Genomic DNA, 21,771 nt, shown 5'->3' with positions numbered 1-21,771 from the left:
GGAAGTAGAGACAAGTAAACATGCAATTTCAGGCCCTACATTTCAACCTAACCAACCTCTCAACTCTTGTATCCTTCCGCATCCAAATTATGAATATTCACCAAAACCTGGCAGAAAATATATTTTCAAACCCTTTTCCTCGATTCTACACCAAAAAGTCAACAAAAATCGCCATGCAAAAGTGGGAAAAAGGAAAAGGGAGAGGAAGACTAAAAATAGCTTTGGCCCTTGTTTCGTGGGTGACGGCGTAGGAATATTTGGTGATCTGTGTCCATACTTAACCTCAATTAAAAGCAAAGTCTTGACCAATCAAATTGCTTATCGCTCCTTAGCCTAAGAAGAAAATTCTCACCATAGAACTTAGTCAAGGTAATGATATAATGAATCTATATTCTGAGTTTCGTCGCTCTCACTTCGTTATAACCAAAGTTATCGTGCCCCAAAGCATCAGCATATCAGATTGCTAATCTCTGCTTACCGTAAGCAGACAATGTTCACCATCGAACTCCATCAAGGCATTCACCTATTGAACGCCTACATCAACTTCAAGTTTAAACATTCTACCTCAATAAGGAGAGTTATTGTGTTCCAAAGTCTCGACCAATCAAACTGCTTATCGCTCTGCTTACCCTCAGCAGAAAATATTCATAATCGAACTTAGTCAAGGTATTGATGTAATAAAGCTATACAACAAGTGTCCTCGCTCTCACTTAATTAGAACTAAATTAGAATAAGAGTTATTGTGTTCCAAAGTCTCAACCAATTAAATTGCTTATCACTCTGCTTACCCTGAGCAGAAGATGGTCATTATCAAATTTAGTCAAGGTATTGATGTAATGAAACTATACACCAAGTTTCATCACTCTCACTTAATTAGAACTAAAGTTTTCGTGTCCCATGGCATCAACCAATCAAATTGCTTATCTCTGCTTACCTCCATCAAGGCATTGACCTAATAAACACCGACACCAAGTTTGAGAACATTCTAGCTCAATTAGAAGGAGAGTTATTGTGTTCCAATAAGTCTCGGCCAATCAAATTGCTTATCGCTCTGCTAACCCCCAGCAGAAAATGCTCATTATCGAACTTAGTCAAGGTATTGCTGTAATGAAACTATACACCAAGTTTCATCACTCTCACTCAATTAGAACTAAAGTTAACGTGTCCCAAAGCATCAACCAATCAAATTGCTTATCTCTGCTTAGGCCATGTTAAATTAATTCTGTGTTTCAGGTTTTAGGGTCTCCAGAATTCACTGAGGGAGGGAGGTCAACACAACACACCTCCCAATTTTTAACACAACAAACATTTTTTCAACACAACACAAACTCAGAATATAGCTGAATATACCCAATAGAGCCATCTCCAGGATTGTTTTTCAGGAAGATTCTATTATTACTAGATAATCCATCAGGTGTGGATGTCACATTCTATGTTGTAGAACTGCATTTTAAGGCCGCCCTGGAGGCACTCAAACTGGTCTATTGATATTATCATTGCAGTTCAGTGGCACTGCCATCCACATCTAATGGATTGTTAATTTATGGAGTTTCTACAACGGTCCACTGCAGTGCCTTTATTTTCCCTGGTAGCACTGATATTTGTAGATTTAGGAGGGTGTTTTCACCAGTGTCTACCGCCACCAAATTCGCCATGATGGAAGTAGTAGGCAAGTTGAAATAAGTCGCACTGTACAGGTAATGATAGTAAATAAAATAAAGATAGGCTGCCAGGCCAACTAAACATATGCCCACAGCAGCTAATTCGTCCGAGCGGTCGACAAGAGTTGTCGTATATTTGTTCTTTTGTAGGTAATTAGGGGGCATTTAATAGACAATTTCATACAGATGACATTATAATTTTCGTCGTTTGAGGGTTCACAAGGTTCTAAAAACTAAAACAAGGGCTGTAACTCTGGAAGTAATCTACAGAAATTGTTGAAAGTCGACAGACTTTTTCGTTTTACTAATTCAAATAATACATGTCAATTGCATACAGATCGGATAATAACTTTTGTTGTTCGAACGTTCACAAGGTTCAACAAAGTAAAACAAGGGCCATAACTCTAGAAGTAATTGACAGAAATTGCTGACATTCAATAGGCTTCTTCATTTCACTAAATGATGCATATGAATTTCATGTAAAATGATGCATATGAATTTCATGTAAAATGATGCATATGAATTTCATTCAGATGTGATAACTTTTGTCGTTCAAGAGTTCACAAGATTCAACAATGAGAAACAAGGGCCATAACTCTAGGTGCAATTAACAGAAATTTGCTGAAACTCAATAGGCTTGTTTGTTTTACTAATTTAAATGATACCTATAAATTTCATACAGATCGGATAATAACTTTAGTCGTTAAAGCATTCACAAGGTACAACAAAGTGAAAAAAGGGCCATTACTCATGGTGTAATTAACAGAAATTGTTGAAATTCAATAGGCATCTTCGTTGCACTAATTTAAATGATGCATATAAATTTCAAACAGATCGGATGATAACTGTTGTCATTAGAGCGTTCAAAAGATTCAACAAAGTGAAACAAGGGCCATAACTCTAGATGTAATTAACGGAAATTGCTGAAATTCCATAAGCTTCTTTGTTTTACTAATCTAAATGATGCATATAAATTTCATATAGATCGGATAATAACTTTTGTCATTAGAGCATAAACATTGTACAACAAAGTGAAACAAGGGCCATAACTCTAGATGTAATTAAAGGAAATTGCTGAAATTCAATAGGATTCTTCGTTTCACTAATTTAAATGATGCATATTAATTTCAAACAGATCGGATGATAACTGTTGTCATTAGAGCGTTCACAAGATTCAACAAAGTGGAACAAGGGCCATAACTCTAGATGTAATTAACAGAAATTGCTGAAATTCAATAGGCTTCTTTGTTTTACTAATTTAAATGATGCATATAAATTTAATACAGATCGGTTGATAACTTTTGTTGTTAGAGCGTTCACAAGAAGCAACAAAGTGAAACAAGGGCCATAACTCTAGATGTAATTAACAGAAATTGCTGAAATTCAATAGGCTTCTTCAATTTCAAAACAATCAGATGATAAATGTAGTCTGTAGAGTGTTCACAAGAAATTGTGGACAACGGACGAACGGACGGGGGCGACGGCAATATACAACCACATTTCCATGTGAGAGTATAAAAATTGTCTGTTACTAGAAGACAGCGTGTGTCAGGACAAACAAGTCTATGTACACATGGCAGCGAAAGTTTGAGTGCTGACACATGGAGTAATGTAATAACGTTTTAAATTTATGACCGTGATTTGTTTTCAAATCTTTCTGTATACAAATTACGATATTTTTTTTTTTTAAACCAATATTTATGCGTGTAAATTAAAAATGTGTGTATGTTGCCTAAAATAGACAGGCGTGTGTTCGATAGTGAAGATGTACTGTGTGGATAGGTACACGCGCGGAGCTGCCGAAATCAAAACACAACACAAACTACTGCGTAGAAAATCAACACAACCATTGATTTGACGATGTAAAAGCTACACGCGCGGTTGACCTGAAACGCAGAATTAATTTAACACGGCCTTACCCTAAGCAGAAAATGTTCATCTTCGAACTCCATCAAGGCATCATTTATACCAAGTTTGAACATTGTAGCTCAATTAGAAAGAGAGTTATTGTGTCCCAAAAAGTGTGACGGACAGACAGACAGACGGACAAACACATTTTAATAGTCCCCTGCTTTCTTCAAAAGTCGGGGGATAATAAAAAAAATATGGTAATGTAATGCACAGGATTTTTCTTCATTTTTTTCTAGCAACAGTCAATTCTTTTTATGAATTGTCAGATATCCTCTCGCAGTGTCATACAACAACTTTTAGTCTTTGAAGGAATTATCAGTGAGCAGAAATTTCGCCGTGTATCTTACCGCTCGCTACTTCAGTCAGTTATATAGAACGATAACACTTGTTTTCCATTTTTGCGTCACTTCTGTTTCTTCAAATCTTCACTACACATCTATCGATGCAATGATCTCTGTGTTACAATTATATTTGGAACATGTTTAACCAGTTCTGTCACATATGTGACAGGTCGCAGCAAAATGAGTCGGAATGCGTGCAAATCAATAATGAGATAAAGACAAAATAAGTGAAAATATTGATTTTGATCGAAATTGAGATTTTCACAAAAATGAGTCTATAAATATACTATCTATCAACACAAAAGATCAAAATAGCAATAAAACATTTTAAAACATCTGTATTTGAACGTTTTGTAAGAGTACCGTATTCTTAAATCTGTCCTATTTCTTAAAATTCTCGGCGAAATTAGTTATTTTTCTTCGCTCGCAGCGGGACGACTGGTCATTCCTCTTGCATAATAATTGGCATCGTTGTAAAGCGGAGCATCTCTAGTTTACAAATATATTGTCGATGAATTGATTTTGAACGGATACAATCTAGTTTTAAAACCCCCCAAAAATATAAATAAACTCCGCCTGTTGCCATGCTTGTCTACACAACTCGTTTGCTGATTGGCCCAGACACCGCGTGCAAGACATTATGGATAAATATTTGGTTTTGGCAATAATGTTTTTGGGTAACTTCATGCGATCCATTCTGATAAGTGGCAGAAAAAAAATTAATTCTAATCGTATATAGATTGCCGTTGAGTGTTAATCGAAACCACGTGGCTGATGATGTAAATTAATCGACAAGCGGGTGTGTGTCATTGAGTAATAAATACTATTACTAATCAACTGTCACGGGTCAATGATAAATCCGTCGACAACTCATTTTTTACTCCGAATAATTAATCCAAGAGGTGATTATTTGATATCTCATATCATCTTTGAAAAAATAATCTATAGGCCTTAAATGGAAATAAACAAAATAGCCAATAATTTTCTTTTCGAAGAGAATTTTATTGATAGCTGAATTCCGTTTACTGTCACTTCTTCATACGGCATGCAAAGTAAGATATGCATCTGGGATATTATTGTTTAAAATTCTCTTATCACCATGGGTCGAAAAAATGAGAACGACCAACGAGCCAAAATGCGACGATTCTCGAGTCTGCCATTGAGTACCCTCTGAATAATGTTGATATTTACATCAAAGTCAAATATGCGAAAGTGAACGTAAGCATTTTTTGACTATGAAATTGACATTTCTATAGGGACTCATATTTTCATAACGTCACAGTACCTGAAATTAATAATAGACCTATAGTACACGCAAAATCTTATTTTAATTCACGTGTTAAATGAACACGTGTACAGCTGTGGCGGCTTCTTTGATGATTATCCAATCAACAATCTTAATCTCCTGACCATTAGCTGGCACTAAGGTGCTAATTAATTGATGAGATTAACTGAAGTTATACACAACAGACTACTAAGGTATAGAGTGTTCTTCAGTATAACACTATCATGTGAATATTATGCCGTATGTGTTGTGGATGTTTCGTTACGAAAGGAGTGCATCTATTACGATTTTCGTCGACAGCACCCTTGAAATCCTAAATAAAAAACATTAAATGACAAAATAGCAAATATATTGCGGAAATAGTCGGATAAAAATTTTACTACGATTTTCGTCTTCAGCACCCCTGAAAACCCATGGAAAGATATATTCAACGCCAAAACAGCAGATAAATGGCCTGGTTGCTATGGGATTTTGTTTTGGAACATACCAAATCTTTGACTTGCTTTTTCTCAAAACTTACTTTTGTGAGTTGGGTAGCTTCTAATGGACACAGCTCAGTCAATTTTTGCCCAATTCAAACAAACTATACATCAAATTGAAGGTAATGAGTTGGAAAATGTGAAAATAACAATAACTAAATTTTCAAAATTTCGTCATTGTGACTAAGTATGCTACGGGGGGGTCACATATGTGATAATGGCTGACACCAATATTGTAATTTAACCTTACATTTGTTTAGTACAAATACTAAAGTAAATTGTCTTACGTAAATTTAAAGTTGAACTAATATTACACTACATTCCCGCGAAGGGTTTAAATGAGGCCTGTGGAACAAATTTCAACAAACTGACATGTCGATAATTCTTAGAAACTAGCGGTGGAAATCATTACATGTTTCGGACCTTCGGTCGAAACACATATTACTTCTGTAAGTTTTTTTAATTATTTTTGGGGGGGGATTTAGTCAGTTTGTGCAGCCATAACTGAAATAGTGCAAACATTCTGCCAACGTAGAAGTGGTTGGCCTCCATGCATCTATTTATTAAATATATATTGGGTCATTTTTGACAAACAGGAAGTGTTTTACGGATGGGACAAAATATCTCAGATTGACCATATCTTGGTTATTTCTCAACGGATATTCTTCGGGTTTTCATTTTTGGATTCTTTGGAAGAATCCCACATGGGCTCTGACTGACGGTTTTTAGAAATTTGGAAATTCGTTTAATTAATATTAGCATCAAAGATTTGCAAAAGTTTTCTTCATCATTTTTTCGACATTCAAGATGGCATATCTCATCACTATTTGAGGTATCAAGTTGATGCCTTCATTTATGGCTTATTACACATTTTGTGAAGGCTTCCTGAAATTACCGAGGCCTTCCATTTTTCCCAAACATGTATAGTTCTCTCCATTTTAAAGATAGACAAAAATTTTTTTTAAAAAAATGACATATGGTGGTGTTAGCCCCAGATATTATCTTTCATTTTCAAAGACTTTGTTTGATAACATTTTCAACCACTTGGCCGCCATATTGGATTTTACAAAAAACTTTCAAATCGATATTCAGTGGGAGGAAACCGGAGGACCCGGAGAAAACCCACAAGGTTGGACAGGCGACCCTACTCCTTGTCACGTACAACCGGGGATTCGAAACCACGCAAGTCGACTCAATGACAGACTTTATGATATAGCGCGCACGCTAAGCATTCAGCCATCCAACCCCCCCACAAGGTGTAACAAAGTGAAACAAGGGCCATAACTCTAGAAGTAATTAATGGAAATTGCTGATATTCAAAAGGCTTCTTCGTTTCACTAATTTAAATAATGCATATAAATTTCACAAAGATCTGATGATAACTTTTGGCGTTACTGCATTCACAAGGGGCAACAAAGTGGAACAAGGGCGATAACTCTAGAAGGAATTAATGGAAATTGCTTCTTCTTTTCAATAATTTAAACAATGTATATAAATTTCACAAAGATCGGATGATAACTTTTGGCATTAGAGTTAAACATGGGCCGTAAATCTTAGACGTGATGAATGGAATTGCTCAAATAGGCAATCTTCGTTTCATGTATCAATTTTAAAACAATCGGATCATAACTTTTGGTGTTGGAGTGTTCACAAGAAATTGTCGACGATGGATGGACGCAAGAGGGGGTGGTATCGTCCACTCAACACAAACTAAGTCATTTTAGGACTAACACATGGTTCAATTTTATTTCAGTCATTCGCTTACGCTTAGGGGTCTTTGGCAGTGGGAGGAAACCGGATGACCTGGAGAAATCCCATATGCTTGGAGAGCCAACCCCACTCCTTGTCACGTGCAACCAGGGAATCGTAACGCTGCCAGTTGACTACGAACAGAAGTACGGGGGCGATGGCAATATACGTCCACATTTCTATGTGGGCGTATAAAAACGAAATGAAATATAGATCGGTATTTTAATCAAATTGCGAAGGTGTATGTAATAAAGAGAACGTTGTATATAATATGTAACGATATAAGTCAAATAAATCAATAAATTTTTCTTTTTGATATTTTTGTATATATCTCCGGCTCACTTGATGTAAAATTTTAGTTCAGGTGGCCCCTGAATCGAAACAAGTTTGAAACCCCTGGACTAAAGCTTTTTCAATATCTACTATATAATATACGAGACATTTATATTCTTGGCATAACAAATTTCTTTCTCTGAACCAAATTCTCAGATAATTATGAAAATTTATGTTATAGTACATACAGGCTTATGTAAAATTGCAAAGGTTTAAAACTCTAGCATTAATGTTGACGGAGATATGACCATCTGAATCAGGGGTACCCTTTCGCAGGTTTAGAAACTACTATTTAACGACTCGATTTTTATGATCTGATTTAATTCCTTCAAGTCAGTTCCTTTTCTTGAAATTATGGGGTTTGTAAGAGAATCTTATATAGATTAAGAATTTCCCATCAAATTTTACAGAACAAGTACCATCAAATGAGTATGGAGTGCCTTAACCGGTCATTGTCGACTATAGTCACCACAATGTTATACAGCTAAGTGGTCACAGTCGACCACACAAAGAACCTTTTTGATAAGCCGCATTTGAGTATTTAGTTTGTATTTAATTGATATGGCCACGCATGCGTGTCAGACAGGAACTTGTCTTATCAACGGCATTGAGAAAAACATGTCTTTGTTCAACATTATTTGACGAAAAACGTAATTTAACGATGTCGGGAACCTTAAAGACGCTCGAAGTGGTTGAAATACTTATGAATGATTCCGACTCGGATTATATCGATGACACCGATTCTGAAGACGATATTTCTGATGAAAAGGACTTGATTTGCAAATTATAGATCAACTTATCCCCTTCAACTTTTTTATTGGTGTCAAGAGTCTATCACTTATAATTATTCGACAGTAGTCGATTGAAATAGGCATACAAAATATTTGACGTCAGCCTTTATTTAGCCTGACCACTTGACGTCAAAATGACGTCGACCGGTTAAACATACATTATGCAAGAGCTAAATCTGCCTATTTCAGGTCTTTCTTTAGGCCTGAAATGTTATCTAAATTATTAATTAGACATTAATTAACCTAACCAGGCCATAATCAACTCTAGATGGCAGCGCTAGCCTGTGATCTTTAGTGGATTGTAAGCCGATTTACTGCATAACTTTCCTTCTCGATTAAACGATTAAACGATGCTGTTTATCGTACTGACTTTAGTAATGATGACCGAGGCTTATCGGAATTTCAGTCGCTTAGTTCTCGGTTCACAGTGGATCAATTTGAATGACATTTTCGCCAAATTGCCTTTACATTATCTAGTTGTTAACTATTATAGTGAGAACTGCCAACTCGTTACCGAATCTCCCATAATGTATCTTTAAGGGTTAAGTACCAAAAATTGATACTTGTGCAAAAAATATCAATATTTCGATACAGTGTAGAAATTTTACTACACTATATTTGAAGTTGTCACTTATCACATGAAAATCAATAGGCTTCTTTGTCTCATGATATTAAACACTGTGTATAAATCTAAAGTTAATGGGATATTAACTTTAGCCTCTAGAGCGTCCACAAGATATTTCAAAGTGATCAAGGGTCATAACTTTGGCAGTAATTATTGGATATCGTTGAAAATCAATAGGCTTCTTCGTCTCATGACCTTAAACACTGTGTATAAATTTTAAGTCAATCGGATATTAACTATAAAGACGGACGGGGTGACGACAAAATACGACCACATTTCAATGTGGGCGTATAAAAACATAAACCCCATTCAAAATATGATTATAAATCCGAGAATATGCCATCAAAATAGAATCTTTTCTCCAACATTAGTCACGTATTCATTTCATAATTTCACACGTCTCGCGAGATTTCTATATGTGACATATATGACTAATTCCTACAGTTGTCGGCCGACATCAAGGAGATTAAAATGCCCGACAATAGAGAAATCACGGGTCAGTCACGTAGATTAAGTTTATAATCACTCTTATTGGATTGATACATAGTCCGACAAAGCAAAAACAATGACTTCTATTCAGGATTCGATTGATAGGTGTTTAGGCGGTATAACACGATAAGTATATTGATCACTTAAAGATACATTATGGGAGATTAGATAGAGAACTGGTAGTTCTCACTAAAATAATTAACCAGCGGCTACCAGGCAGATACGCCCACAGTTTGCAAGAGATGGATAGAGAACAAGCTAAACAAAAGAGATTTTTCGTAAAATCAAGGGCCATAATTCAGGAAGTTACGATCCGATATGCACGAATATAGACAGGAACCGAGATCTTTGGGTTATAAACATGTATTTCAAGTTTAATAAAAATTGGATCAAAAGTGTGACTTCTATAGGGTCAACAACCTTGATATACCATATATTTACACTATTTGCGAACAAGGGGCTGCCATTTGTCTGGCAGTTTTCGTCCGATTTTCATGAAATTCGAACTCTGCTATCATAAGGGTGTAACGGTGATATATTCAAACGTTTTTTTTTAAATCGGATAAAAATTGTTACCTCGGAGGGACCACAAGCTAAAAATGTGATTTTTCATAAAATCAAGGGCCATAATTCAGGAAGTTACGGTCCGATATGAGAGAATATCAAAAGGAACCAAGATCTTTTGGTTATAAACATGCATTTTAAGTTTCATCAAAATGATGAGATGAAAATTGTGACCTGTAGAGTGTCCACAAGCTAAAAACATGATTTTTTGCACAATCAGGTGCCATAATCCATGAAGTTATGGTCCGATTTATGCCAATATCGAAAGGAACCGAGAGCTTTGGGAGATAGACCTATATGTTAAGTTTCGTCGAAACCGAATAAAAATTGTGACCTGTAGAGTGTCCCCAAACAAATTGTGGACGGACAGAGGCCTAAAAACTTATAAAGATATGTTGCCAGGCAACAAAACATACGCCCACAGCAACTAAATAGTCCGAGCGGTCAACAAGGGTTATTGCACATTTATTCTTTTGTAGATAATTGATAATAATAATCTATTTACAGAGCATCCACAAGATTTTTTAAAGTGATCAAGGGTAGTGCTGATATCAAGTATCGATGCATCGATTCGGCTGACGCCGCTTCGATTCTCGGTCCTTTTTTGTATTATTGATGCATCGGCAAAAAGTACTAATAATTAGCTTTATATTGCTGAAAATTTCAGTCAAATTGATCCCCCCTGATCCAAGATTTTAGCGATTGAATTTTCGGCCTAGTTTCAATCATCATTACTTAAGTTGGTACGATAAAAAACATAGTCTCGATTATCCATTTCATGATTAAATCATGAATGAAAGTTGAGCAGCAAATGGAAGCTTAATCCAGTAAATATCGTAGGCTAGCGTTGACATCAAGAGTTGATTATGGTCAGGCTAAGTTAATTAATGTCTAATTAATAATTTAGATAACATTTCAGGACTAAAAAAGGGCCTGCAATAGGCAGATTTAGCTCTTTAGGTTTGGAAAATAGCGTCAGATATGTCCAGAATATACGGGTGAAATCCCATCACCGGTCTATCTTTAAGAAAATTTTTATTTAACACAGATTATTACATAAGAAATAGATGATATGTGAGAATTTTCTATAAAATAAAACAACATGTACAATGAGTTTATTTTTAGGGAATAAATACTGATGCCTATCTAAAAATCTGTGTTAAGTAGAAATTGCCTTAAATATGTTTAGAACTGTACAAGTTTACACTAAACACTATAACAGACTGTCATAAGTTAATGGAAGAACAATAATTTTATAGAAGACAGAATATAAATACCATATAGTTACATCACTCCTGTTACTGTAATTATATGGTTGTACACAAATAAATATAATATACATGCAACCATTTACTTATTATTATGGGAGAAACTGATCACAGTATGGATCTCCAGTTACAAATAAATCTTATCACAATTGATAGTATGTTCATAGCACAGCACAACATGATCATCAATAAATAACACACACAATTACAACTCGGTTATATGATATTTAGTAGACAATTTGGGAGGTGGGTAGGAAGGTTGAGGAGGGGGGCTATAGTCAGGGGAATTATATTGTTCATAATCATGATCATCATTAGGTAAATTATTTACACTACCATTTGGATTATTCATTGTTGGAAAACCTGGCATGGAAAAAGCAGCATAACTTGTTGGCAGACAAGCGTGTATAGTTACATTGCCGGAGTCATCTAGTCGATTACTCTGTATATTAGAGGTTTTAGGATCAAAATAGAATTGTTCACCAGGGAACTGTTGATTTAACTTGTGTATATGACAACTGTGACAATAAAGATGTTCATCAAGAGGATAACATCGTTTATCTGGTTCATCTGTTAACTGCATACCACAACCCTACAATAAAGAGCAAATTATTATTTTTCTTTGTGAATCATCCATATCAATTCTACCTTGTTACGTTATAGATATAGGCTGCCAGAATTAGGCCTGCATCTCACGTTTGTGCCAGAAATGTGCAAACTAAGCTTTCTCGGTTTTAAATGATAGATTACACCCAGTAGTGTTGCAGAAAAAAAGCCCCATCAATTGGCCAAAGGGAACATATTTTAGAAGCCAAAATCCAAAATGGCCGCTGGTTTTGGCTTGTAAATTCCAATTTCCACCCAATATGATCAAGTTTGGTATCAAAACATATATTTTCGGGGTAAATGAATCCATTTCCATACATACTTTTGTGATAGGTGTTGCCGCCGAGTCAATATTGGGAATTATTCAAGATGGCGGTCAGTTTTGGTTGGAAAATTCGAATTTTATGTAAGGATCAAATTTGGTGTCAAAATATACGTTTTCGAGGTAGCTGTATCCATTTTTGTACACATTTTAGTGATTAAGTGATTCCCCTCTGTCAATATAGGAAAAATTCAAATTAGAGATTTAGATTTCCAATTAGTGATTGGAGATCAATGATACTCCTACCTTAGACCTAATACGATGACATTCATCCAGTATCAAGTAAATTTCATTTGGAATGTCTCACTGCGGTAGCAGCGTAGGGGTATGTCGACTGCGGAAGCTGATCATGCCTATTAAAGCAGGTGGCGAATATAATTCACAAAATGGTTCAAATAATGAGACACAAATGGATACAGTATCGCCTGTTTGTCAGATATGCAGTGAACCATTTGATAATGAATAGCCCATCGTTATTCCGAAAATAACGGTTATTAGAGGCCTTAATCAGGCGGCTTAGCTTGGAAATTATGGTCGTGATTATAAGCTCATTGAAAAATAACGTTTAGTATACGAAACATTTAATATCATGGATTTAGCTGTTCAAGTTATCAAAATTCATTGAAAATCAATATACTTGTTCGTCTCAAGACCTCAAACTCTGTGTATCAATCTAAAGTCAATCGGATGATAACTTTGGTAGTAATTATCAGAAATCGCTGAAAATCAATAGGCTTCTTCTTCTCATGACCTTAACACTGTGTATTAATTTAAAGTCAATCGCATATCAACTTTGGCCCTTAGAGCGTCCACAAGATTTTTTGAAGAGATCAAGGGCCATAACTCTGGCTTCTTTGTTTCATGGCCTTACACACTGTGTATAAATTTAAAGTCAATCGAATATTAACTTTGGCCTTTAGAGCGTCCACAAGATTTTTTGACATGATCAAGGGCCATAACTCTGTGTATTAATTTAAAGTCAATCGCATATCAACTTTGTCCCTTAGAGCGTCCACAAGATTTTTTGAAGAGATCAAGGGCCATAACTCTGGCTTCTTTGTTTCATGGCCTTACACACTGTGTATAAATTTAAAGTCAATCGAATATTAACTTTGGCCTTTAGAGCGTCCACAAGATTTTTTGACATGATCAAGGGCCATAACTCTGGCAGTAATTATCAGAAATCGCTGAAAATCAATAGGCTTCTTTGTCTCATGACCTTAAATACTGTGTATAAATTTAAGGTCAATCGGATATTTACTTTGGCCTCTACAGTGTCCACAAGATTTTTCAAAGTGATCAAGGGCCATAACTCTGGCAGTAATTATCGGAAATCGCTGAAAATCAATAGGCTTCTTCGTCTCAAGACCACTTAAACACTGTCAATCAGATAGTAACTTTAGCCTCTAGAGCTTCCACAAGCAATTGTGGACGCCGGACGGAAGGACAGGGGTGACGACAATATACGACTACATTTCAATGTGGGCGTATAAAAACAATAGAAATCAGTTGATTAATCTGGAGGTTTTGTTCGCTAATGACATTGCCAGGAACGATGGGTCTGCGAGTTGATTTGCTACAGCCAAATGACAGGAGCGAACTTAAGGATCTTTCAGGTATTTATTTATAATTGTAATATGTTTTTAACGTAGGAGTGGGGGGGATATTTTAACTGAAACCTTCAGTTTATAAATTATAGCTCAGTGGTCGAGAACCGAAGTCTGTTCGCGTGTTTCCGGCTTATGGTAACCGATATGTAACCTGAACGACCGTTCGCGTTTTATTTCGTACCCTGATTTATCAGATGTTTACATTATTTGCGTACGAGGGGCGGCCATTTTATACGGCAGTTTTGGCCCAATTTTCACGAAATTTGCACCCAACCTATTTTTGGGTGTAATGGTGATATATTGCACTTCAAGTTTCATCAAAATCGGAAAAAAATTGTGGCCTCTAGAGGGTCCACAACTTTGTGATACCAGATGTTTACACTATTTGCGTATGAGGGGCGGCCATTTTGTCCGCCAGAATTGGTCCGATTTTCATGGAATTAAAAACTCTGAAAAAGTTACAGTGTAACAGTGATATATTCAACAGTGTTTTAAATCAGATAATAATTGTGACCTCTAGAAGGACCACAAGCTAAAAATGCGATTTTTCGTACAATCAGGGGGCCATAATTCAGGAAGTTACGATTCGATATGTACGAAAATAGAAAGGAATCAAGATATCTGGGTTATAAACATGCATTTCAGGTTACATCAAAATCAGATGAAAATTGTGACCTCCAAAGGGTCCACAACCCTGATACCAATAGCCCGGCATTAATATCCACTAGTCCATAGTTCGACAAGGCACAAGATTTAATCTTCAATATTTGGGCTTATGTTTTTTTGTCTGCCAACTTATCTTTTTTAATAAAGATCGTAGACTTGATTACCTAATAATTAAGGATGTATACGGCTACTCGGTTAACCGGTCACAGTTCGGTTGCACTAGTCCAACGATTCAAACCAGAGGCTGCCAGACAGGATACGCCCAAATTTTGCAAGAGATGGTTAGAGAACAAGCTAAACAAAACACGATTTTTCGTACAATCAGGGGCCATAATTCAGGAAGTTACAATCCAATATGGTGAATATCGAAAGGAACCAAGATCTTTGGGTTATAAACTTATATTTCAAGTTTCATCAAAATCAGAAGAAAATTGTGAACTCTACAGGGTCCACAACATTCATATACCTTTTTTTTTACGCTTTCTGAGAACGAGGGGCGACGATTTTGTCTGTCAGTTTTGAGGCGATTTTCACGAAATTTTAACTCAACCATCCTTAGGGTGTAACAGTGATATATTCAAACGGTTTTTGAAATCGGATAAAAATTATAACCTCTATAGGGTCAACAAGCTAAAAACGCGACATTCTGTACAATCAGGGGCCATAATTCAGGAAGTTTCGGTCCAATATGTGCGAAAATCGAAAGGAACTAAGATCTTTGGGTTATAAGCTTATATTTCAAGTTCCATCAAAATCAGAAGACCAGCGGCTGCCAGGCAGGATACGCCCACATTTTCGAGAGATGGATAGAAAACAAGCTAAAACGAAAGTGATTTTTCCTACAATCAAGGGCCATAATTCAGGAAATTACAATTCGATATGCGCAAATATCGAAAGGAACCAAGATCTTTGAGTTATAAACTTACATTTCAAGTTTCAACAAAATCGGATAAAAATTAGGACCTCTATAGGGTCCACAACCTTGATATACCATATTTTTACGCAATTTGAGAACGAGGGGCGGCCATTTTGTCTGTCAGTTTTGGGCCGATTTTCACGAAATTTAAACTCAGTCTTCCTTAGGGTGTAATGGTGATATAATAATACGTTTTTTTAAATCGGATAAAAATTATGACCTCTATAGGGTCCACAAGCTAAAAACACGATTTTTCGTACAATCAGGGGCTATAAATCAGGAAGTTACATTCCGATATCCGCGAATATTGAAAAGACCCGAGATCTTTGGGTTATAAAAATACATTTCAATTTTCATCAAAATAGGATTAAAATTGTGACCTCTATAGGGTCCACAACCTTGATTTTCCATATTTTTACGCTATTTGAGAATGAGGGGCGGCCATTTTGCATGTCAGTTTTGGGCCGATTTTCACGAAATTCGAAATCAGTCGTCCTTAGGGTGTAACGGTGATACACTAAAACGTTTTTTTAAATCGGATAAAAATTATGACCTCTATAGGGTCCATAAGCTAAAAACATGATTTTTCCTATAATCAAGGGCCATAATTCAGGAAATTACAATTTCGATATGAGTAAATATCGAAAGGAACCGAGGACCTTTGGGTTATAAGCATAGATTTCAAACTTAAACCAAATCAGATAAAAATTGTGCCCTCTACAGTGTTCACAAACTAAAAACGTGATTTTTCGTACAATCAGGGGCCATAATCCATGATGTTACAGTCCAATACATGCCAATATCGAAAGGGAGAGAGAGAGAGAATTAGGGTTTCACACTGTTAAGAGAGAGAGAGAGAGAGAGAGAGAAATGGGGTTTAACGTCCACTCGACACAAACTAGGTCATTTCGGGACTAACATGGTTAAATTTTATTTCAATAATTCGCTTGCGCATAGGGGTCTTTAGCGGTGGGAGGAAACCGGAGGACCCGGAGAAAACCCACGAGTTCAATATCGAAAGGAACCGAGATCTTAGATTGAAATCAGATAAAAATTGTGACCTTCAGAGTGTTCCACAAACAATTGTGGATAGACAGACGCCAGATGGGTGAACGGACAGGGGCGACGACAATATACGTCCACATGAAAATGTGGGCGTATTAAAACATAAGTCTGAAAGCCTAATAATTTTAGTAATCACAATAGGCTTGCAGACAAAGTCTGAAAGCCTAATAATAATCTTAGTAATAACAATAGTCTTTTACCGATTGTGAAAGCCTACTAAAACTACAGATTGCACTTACCTCACATTGATAACAGTCTACATGGAAGTCTTTATCCATAGAAACAACCCGTACAGTTTCTTCTGTACCCTACAAAAGAACACATCATTAATATAAATCATTTCTAGAACACCTGATACAACTTCTCATTTGAAGAGTTAACCAGAAGATTCATACTCTGATCATAGTAACTCGGCAAGGCACAGTCGCTACTCCCTGTAAGGTTTGCACAACAACCTTTGCCTACCTCAATCAGCTGCTTTATGTTAAACATTAAGTTTATACATCAGAAAATAAAATACTTTAATAGTTTGATGTTTGTATACAGTTTTAAAAAGATTTCTCTGAACAGATAATGAAATATGCTCTAGAAATGAAATCGGGACAGAAGGAAGGTCATCAAAAAAAATAAAATAATAGGTTGATAAATGTAAAAGTGTTATAAAGGTATCTTGAACAGTTTCTGAGATATGCTCTAGAATAATATTTATATACCAAATAAGCGGTTGCTTAAAAATCAAATAAAAATTGTGACCTCTTGAGGGGCTACAAGCTAAAAACATGACTTTTTGTACAATCATAGGCCATAATCCAGGAAGTTAAGATCCAATATGGAAGAATATCGAAAGGAACCGAGTTCCTTGGGTTATAAACATACCTTTTAAGTTTCATCAAAATCGGATAAAAATTGTAACCTCCAGTGTCCACAAGCTAAAAACGTGATTTTTCGTAAATTCATTGTACATAGTCCATGAAGCTACGGTTCGATACTTGCCAATATCGACAGAATCCAAATTCTTAGGGACATAAACCTATATTTCAAGTTTTGTTGAAAATGGATAAAAATTGTCACCTGTAGAGTGCCCATAAACAAATTGTTGACGGACGGGCAGACAGGGGCGACGAGAATATAAGTCCATACGAGAATGTGGGCGTACAAAAATAGCGAGGTGTTCCTATTTTTATTACGTGCAGATTTGAATATTTTGTTGACACGTGATTTTTAATTGTGGTATGAATCCGTCTGCTTAAATAACGATAAATGTCCGACAAGAAAATTTTTGAAATCCCAACTCTAACTCATTTGTTTTTCAATATTTTCGAATGAGATATGGTTTGTCGATAGACCAACGGGTGAAATTTGAATTGTATCCCTGATTACCTGGCGATTGAAGGTCACGGTGAAGGCTAAAGCGGCGATTTTCATGGAAATTGGGTCTGTTTTGCATAATTGGCTCTAACTCGACTGTTTTTCAAAATTTTGAATTGAAATTTCTCATTTTTCATAGAAAAAAGAATGTTTAAATAATCAGGATCGATATTTTAGATCAAGAATTTGCAACAATCCATATTCACTGGGAGACACCATCTTGGATTTGTAGACTGGATACCGTGACTGAATATTTTGGCAAAGATGGTTGAAGGGGAGTCGGAGTTGATATATTGACCCTTTGAATAACAATATTGGCGATTGTTATATTGAATAACAATATTGGCGATTTGGTAACTTTCAACACAAATTTTCATACTTTTGCAAGTTAGCTGACAACGATTTTATTTCTTATGTTGTTAGAAGTGGTCAAGCTGCAAATAAATTGATTTTAATTTTTATTGCAAACCCTGCTCCAGTGGAGTTATCACGATCTGAAGATAGGGTACATTTCAGGTATCTCCAGACATGTATTTTGTGTAGTCTCCTGACACCTATGGAAAATGAACTTCAACTGGGTGACCATGATAATGTGATACGGTAAGACCCTGACTATCATGAACAACCAAAACTTAGTTCACCAGGGTCATGCAACAGCGGTAGTAGTGCAACAAAAATAGCTAAAACTTGGACTAAAAATGACAAAATACGGTTGATTTCTGAAATCGGCGATTTTAGCTGGGGAGTAGGCTCGATGGGTCGACCAAACCCTGTGAGTATGAACTCAATCGGCCGACCCCCCACCTTCGAACATCTGCCTGATATTGCATGGTTTTCTCGTGGAATGGCTCTTTATACTTTGAAAAGCCGCCAATTGCATTGTTTACACAGGACTATGTCGTACAGTTATTCACAAAGTTTTAAGTCAATTCAAAGCCAATTTCATTGGCCCTGGATGTAAAATCCATTATATTTAATTTATTTCACAAATGTATGCTTGTTTTCATTTGTTTGAAACTAGTATACAGCAGTATGAACACTTTTAATAAATTAGACATGTATCCTCAAAATGGCACCACGGTAATGTGACACGATTGAAAATTTAAAGATTAAAAGAATTCAGAACAATGTCCAACCAGCGGCTGCCAGGCAGGATATGCCCACATTTTACAAGAGTTGGATAGAGAACAAGCTAAACAAAACGCGATTTTTCGTGCAATCAGGAGTTACGATACAATATGCGCAAATATCGAAAGGAACCAAGATCTTTGGGTTATAAACTTACATTTCAAGTTTCATCAAAATCAGAAGAAAATTGTCACCTCTTGGTTCCTTTCGATATTTGCGCATATTGGATCGTAACTCCTGATTGTACGAAAAATCGCGTTTTGTTTAGCTTGTTCTTTTTCCATCTCTTGTAAAATGTGGGCATATCCTGCCTGGCAGCTGCTGGTTGGACATTGTTCTGAATTCTTTTAATCTTTAAATTTTCAATCGTGTCACATTACCGTGGTGCCATTTTGAGGATACATGTCTAATTTATTAAAAGTGTTCATACTGCTGTAAACTAGTTTCAAACAAATGAAAACAAGCATACATTTGTGAAATAAATTAAATATAATGGGTTTAACATCCAGGGCCAATGAAATTGGCTTTGAATTGACTTAAAACTTTGTGAATAACTGTACGACATAGTCCTGTGTAAACAATGCAATTGGCGGCTTTTCAAAGTATAAAGAGCCATTCCACGAGAAAACCATGCAATATCGGGCAGATGTTCGAAGGTGGGGGGTCGGCCGATTGAGTTCATACTCACAGGGTTTGGTCGACCCATCAAGCCTACTCCCCAGCTAAAATCGCTGATTTCAGAAATCAACTGTATTTTGTCATTTTTAGGCCAAGTTTTAGCTATTTTTGTCGCACTACTACCGCTGTTGCATGACCCTGGTGAACTAAGTTTTGGTTCTTCATGATAGTCAGGGTCTTACCGTATCACATTATCATGGTCACCCAGTTGTAGTTCATTTTCCATAGGTGTCAGGAGACTACACAAAATACATGTCTGGAGATACCTGAAATGTACCCTATCTTCAGATCGTGATAACTCCACTGAAGCAGAGTTTGCAATAAAAATTAAAATCAATTTATTTGCAGCTTGACCAGTTCTAACAACATAAGAAATAAAATCGTTGTCAGCTAACTTGCAAAAGTATGAAAGTTCGTGTTGAAAGTTACCAAAAACTTTTGATTGGAATACATCGGCGGATTATTCAGGTACCCAATCGCCAATATTGTTATTCAAAGGGTCAATATATCAACTCCGACTCCCCTTCAACCATCTTTGCCAAAATATTCAGTCACGGTATCCAGTCTACAAATCCAAGATGGCGTCTCCCAGTGAATATGGATTTTGCAAATTCTTGATCTAAAATATCGATCCTGATTATTTAAACATTTTTTTTTCTATGAAAAATGAGAAATTTCAATTCAAAATTTTGAAAAACAGTCGAGTTAGAGCAGATGAAAGTCGACAATTATGCAAAACAGACCCAATTTCCATGAAAATCGCCGCTTTAGCCTTCACCTTGACCTTCAATTGCCAGGTAATCAGGGATACAATTCAAATTTCACCCGTTGGTCTATCGACAAACCATATCTCATTCGAAAATATTGAAAAACAAATGAGTTAGAGTTGGGATTTCAAAAATTTTCTTGTCGGACATTTATCGTTATTTAAGCAGACGGATTCATACCACAATTAAAAATCACGTGTCAAAAAAATTTTCAAATCCGCACGTAATAAAAATAGGAACACCTCGCTATTTTTGTACGCCCACATCCTCGTATGGACTTATATTCTCGTCGCCCCTGTCTGCCCGTCCGTCAACAATTTGTTTATGGGCACTCTACAGGTGACAATTTTTATCCATTTTCAACAAAACTTGAAATATAGGTTTATGTCCCTAAGAATTTGGATTCTGTCGATATTGGCATGTATCGGACCGTAGCTTCATGGACTATGTACAATGAATTTACGAAAAATCACATTTTTAGCTTGTGGACACTGGAGGTTACAATTTTTATCCGATTTTGATGAAACTTAAAAGGTATGTTTATAACCCAAGGAACTCGGTCCCTTTCGATATTCTTCCATATTGGATCTTAACTTCCTGGATTATGGCCTATGATTGTACAAAAAGTCATGTTTTTAGCTTGTAGCCCCTCAAGAGGTCACAATTTTTATTTGATTTTTAAAAACATTTTAATATATCACCGTTACACGCTAATGATGGTGGAGTTCGAATTTCGGGAAAATCATGTCGAAACTGCCCGACAAAATGACCACTCCTCCTACGCAAATAGTGTAAAAGTATGTAATTCCAAGGTTGTGGACACCCTCGAGGTCACAATTTATATCTGATCTTCATGAGACTTAAAATAATTATGTTTAGATCCCAAAGATCTCAGTCCCTGTCGATATTCGCGCATATCGGACCGTAACTTTGTGGAATATGACCCCCGATTTTAAGAAAAATCACGTTTTTAGCTTGAAGTTCCTTTTGAGGTCACAATTTTTATCCGATTTTAAAAACCGTTTCAAAATGGCCGCCCCTTGTTCTCAAATAGCGTAAAAATATGGTATATCAAGGTTGTGGACCCTATAGAGGTCACAATTTTTATCCGATTTTGATGAAACTTGAAATGTAAGTTTATAACTCAAA

At 36.1% G+C, this 21,771-nt stretch overlaps 1 protein-coding gene across 1 annotated transcript in view; it reads right to left on the bottom strand.

The window, feature by feature from the left end:
• Nucleotides 1-11,461: 11,461 nt before the first annotated feature.
• LOC126814504 (Wilms tumor protein 1-interacting protein homolog) overlaps nucleotides 11,462-21,771 on the bottom strand; it is a 132,587-nt gene continuing 122,277 nt past the window's right edge. The window contains exons 7-8 of the mRNA XM_050539682.2: nucleotides 16,921-16,989; nucleotides 11,462-12,088 (exon numbers count right to left, since the gene is read on the bottom strand). Coding sequence (XP_050395639.1) covers nucleotides 11,702-12,088; nucleotides 16,921-16,989 — 456 coding nt within the window. The 3' untranslated portion in view covers nucleotides 11,462-11,701. The remainder of the gene's footprint in view (nucleotides 12,089-16,920; nucleotides 16,990-21,771) is intronic.

Source organism: Patella vulgata, chromosome 3, assembly GCF_932274485.2.
Source record: "Patella vulgata chromosome 3, xgPatVulg1.2, whole genome shotgun sequence".
NCBI classification, from domain to species: Eukaryota; Metazoa; Mollusca; class Gastropoda; family Patellidae; genus Patella; species Patella vulgata.
This window is presented reverse-complemented; position numbering and strand designations above follow the sequence as displayed.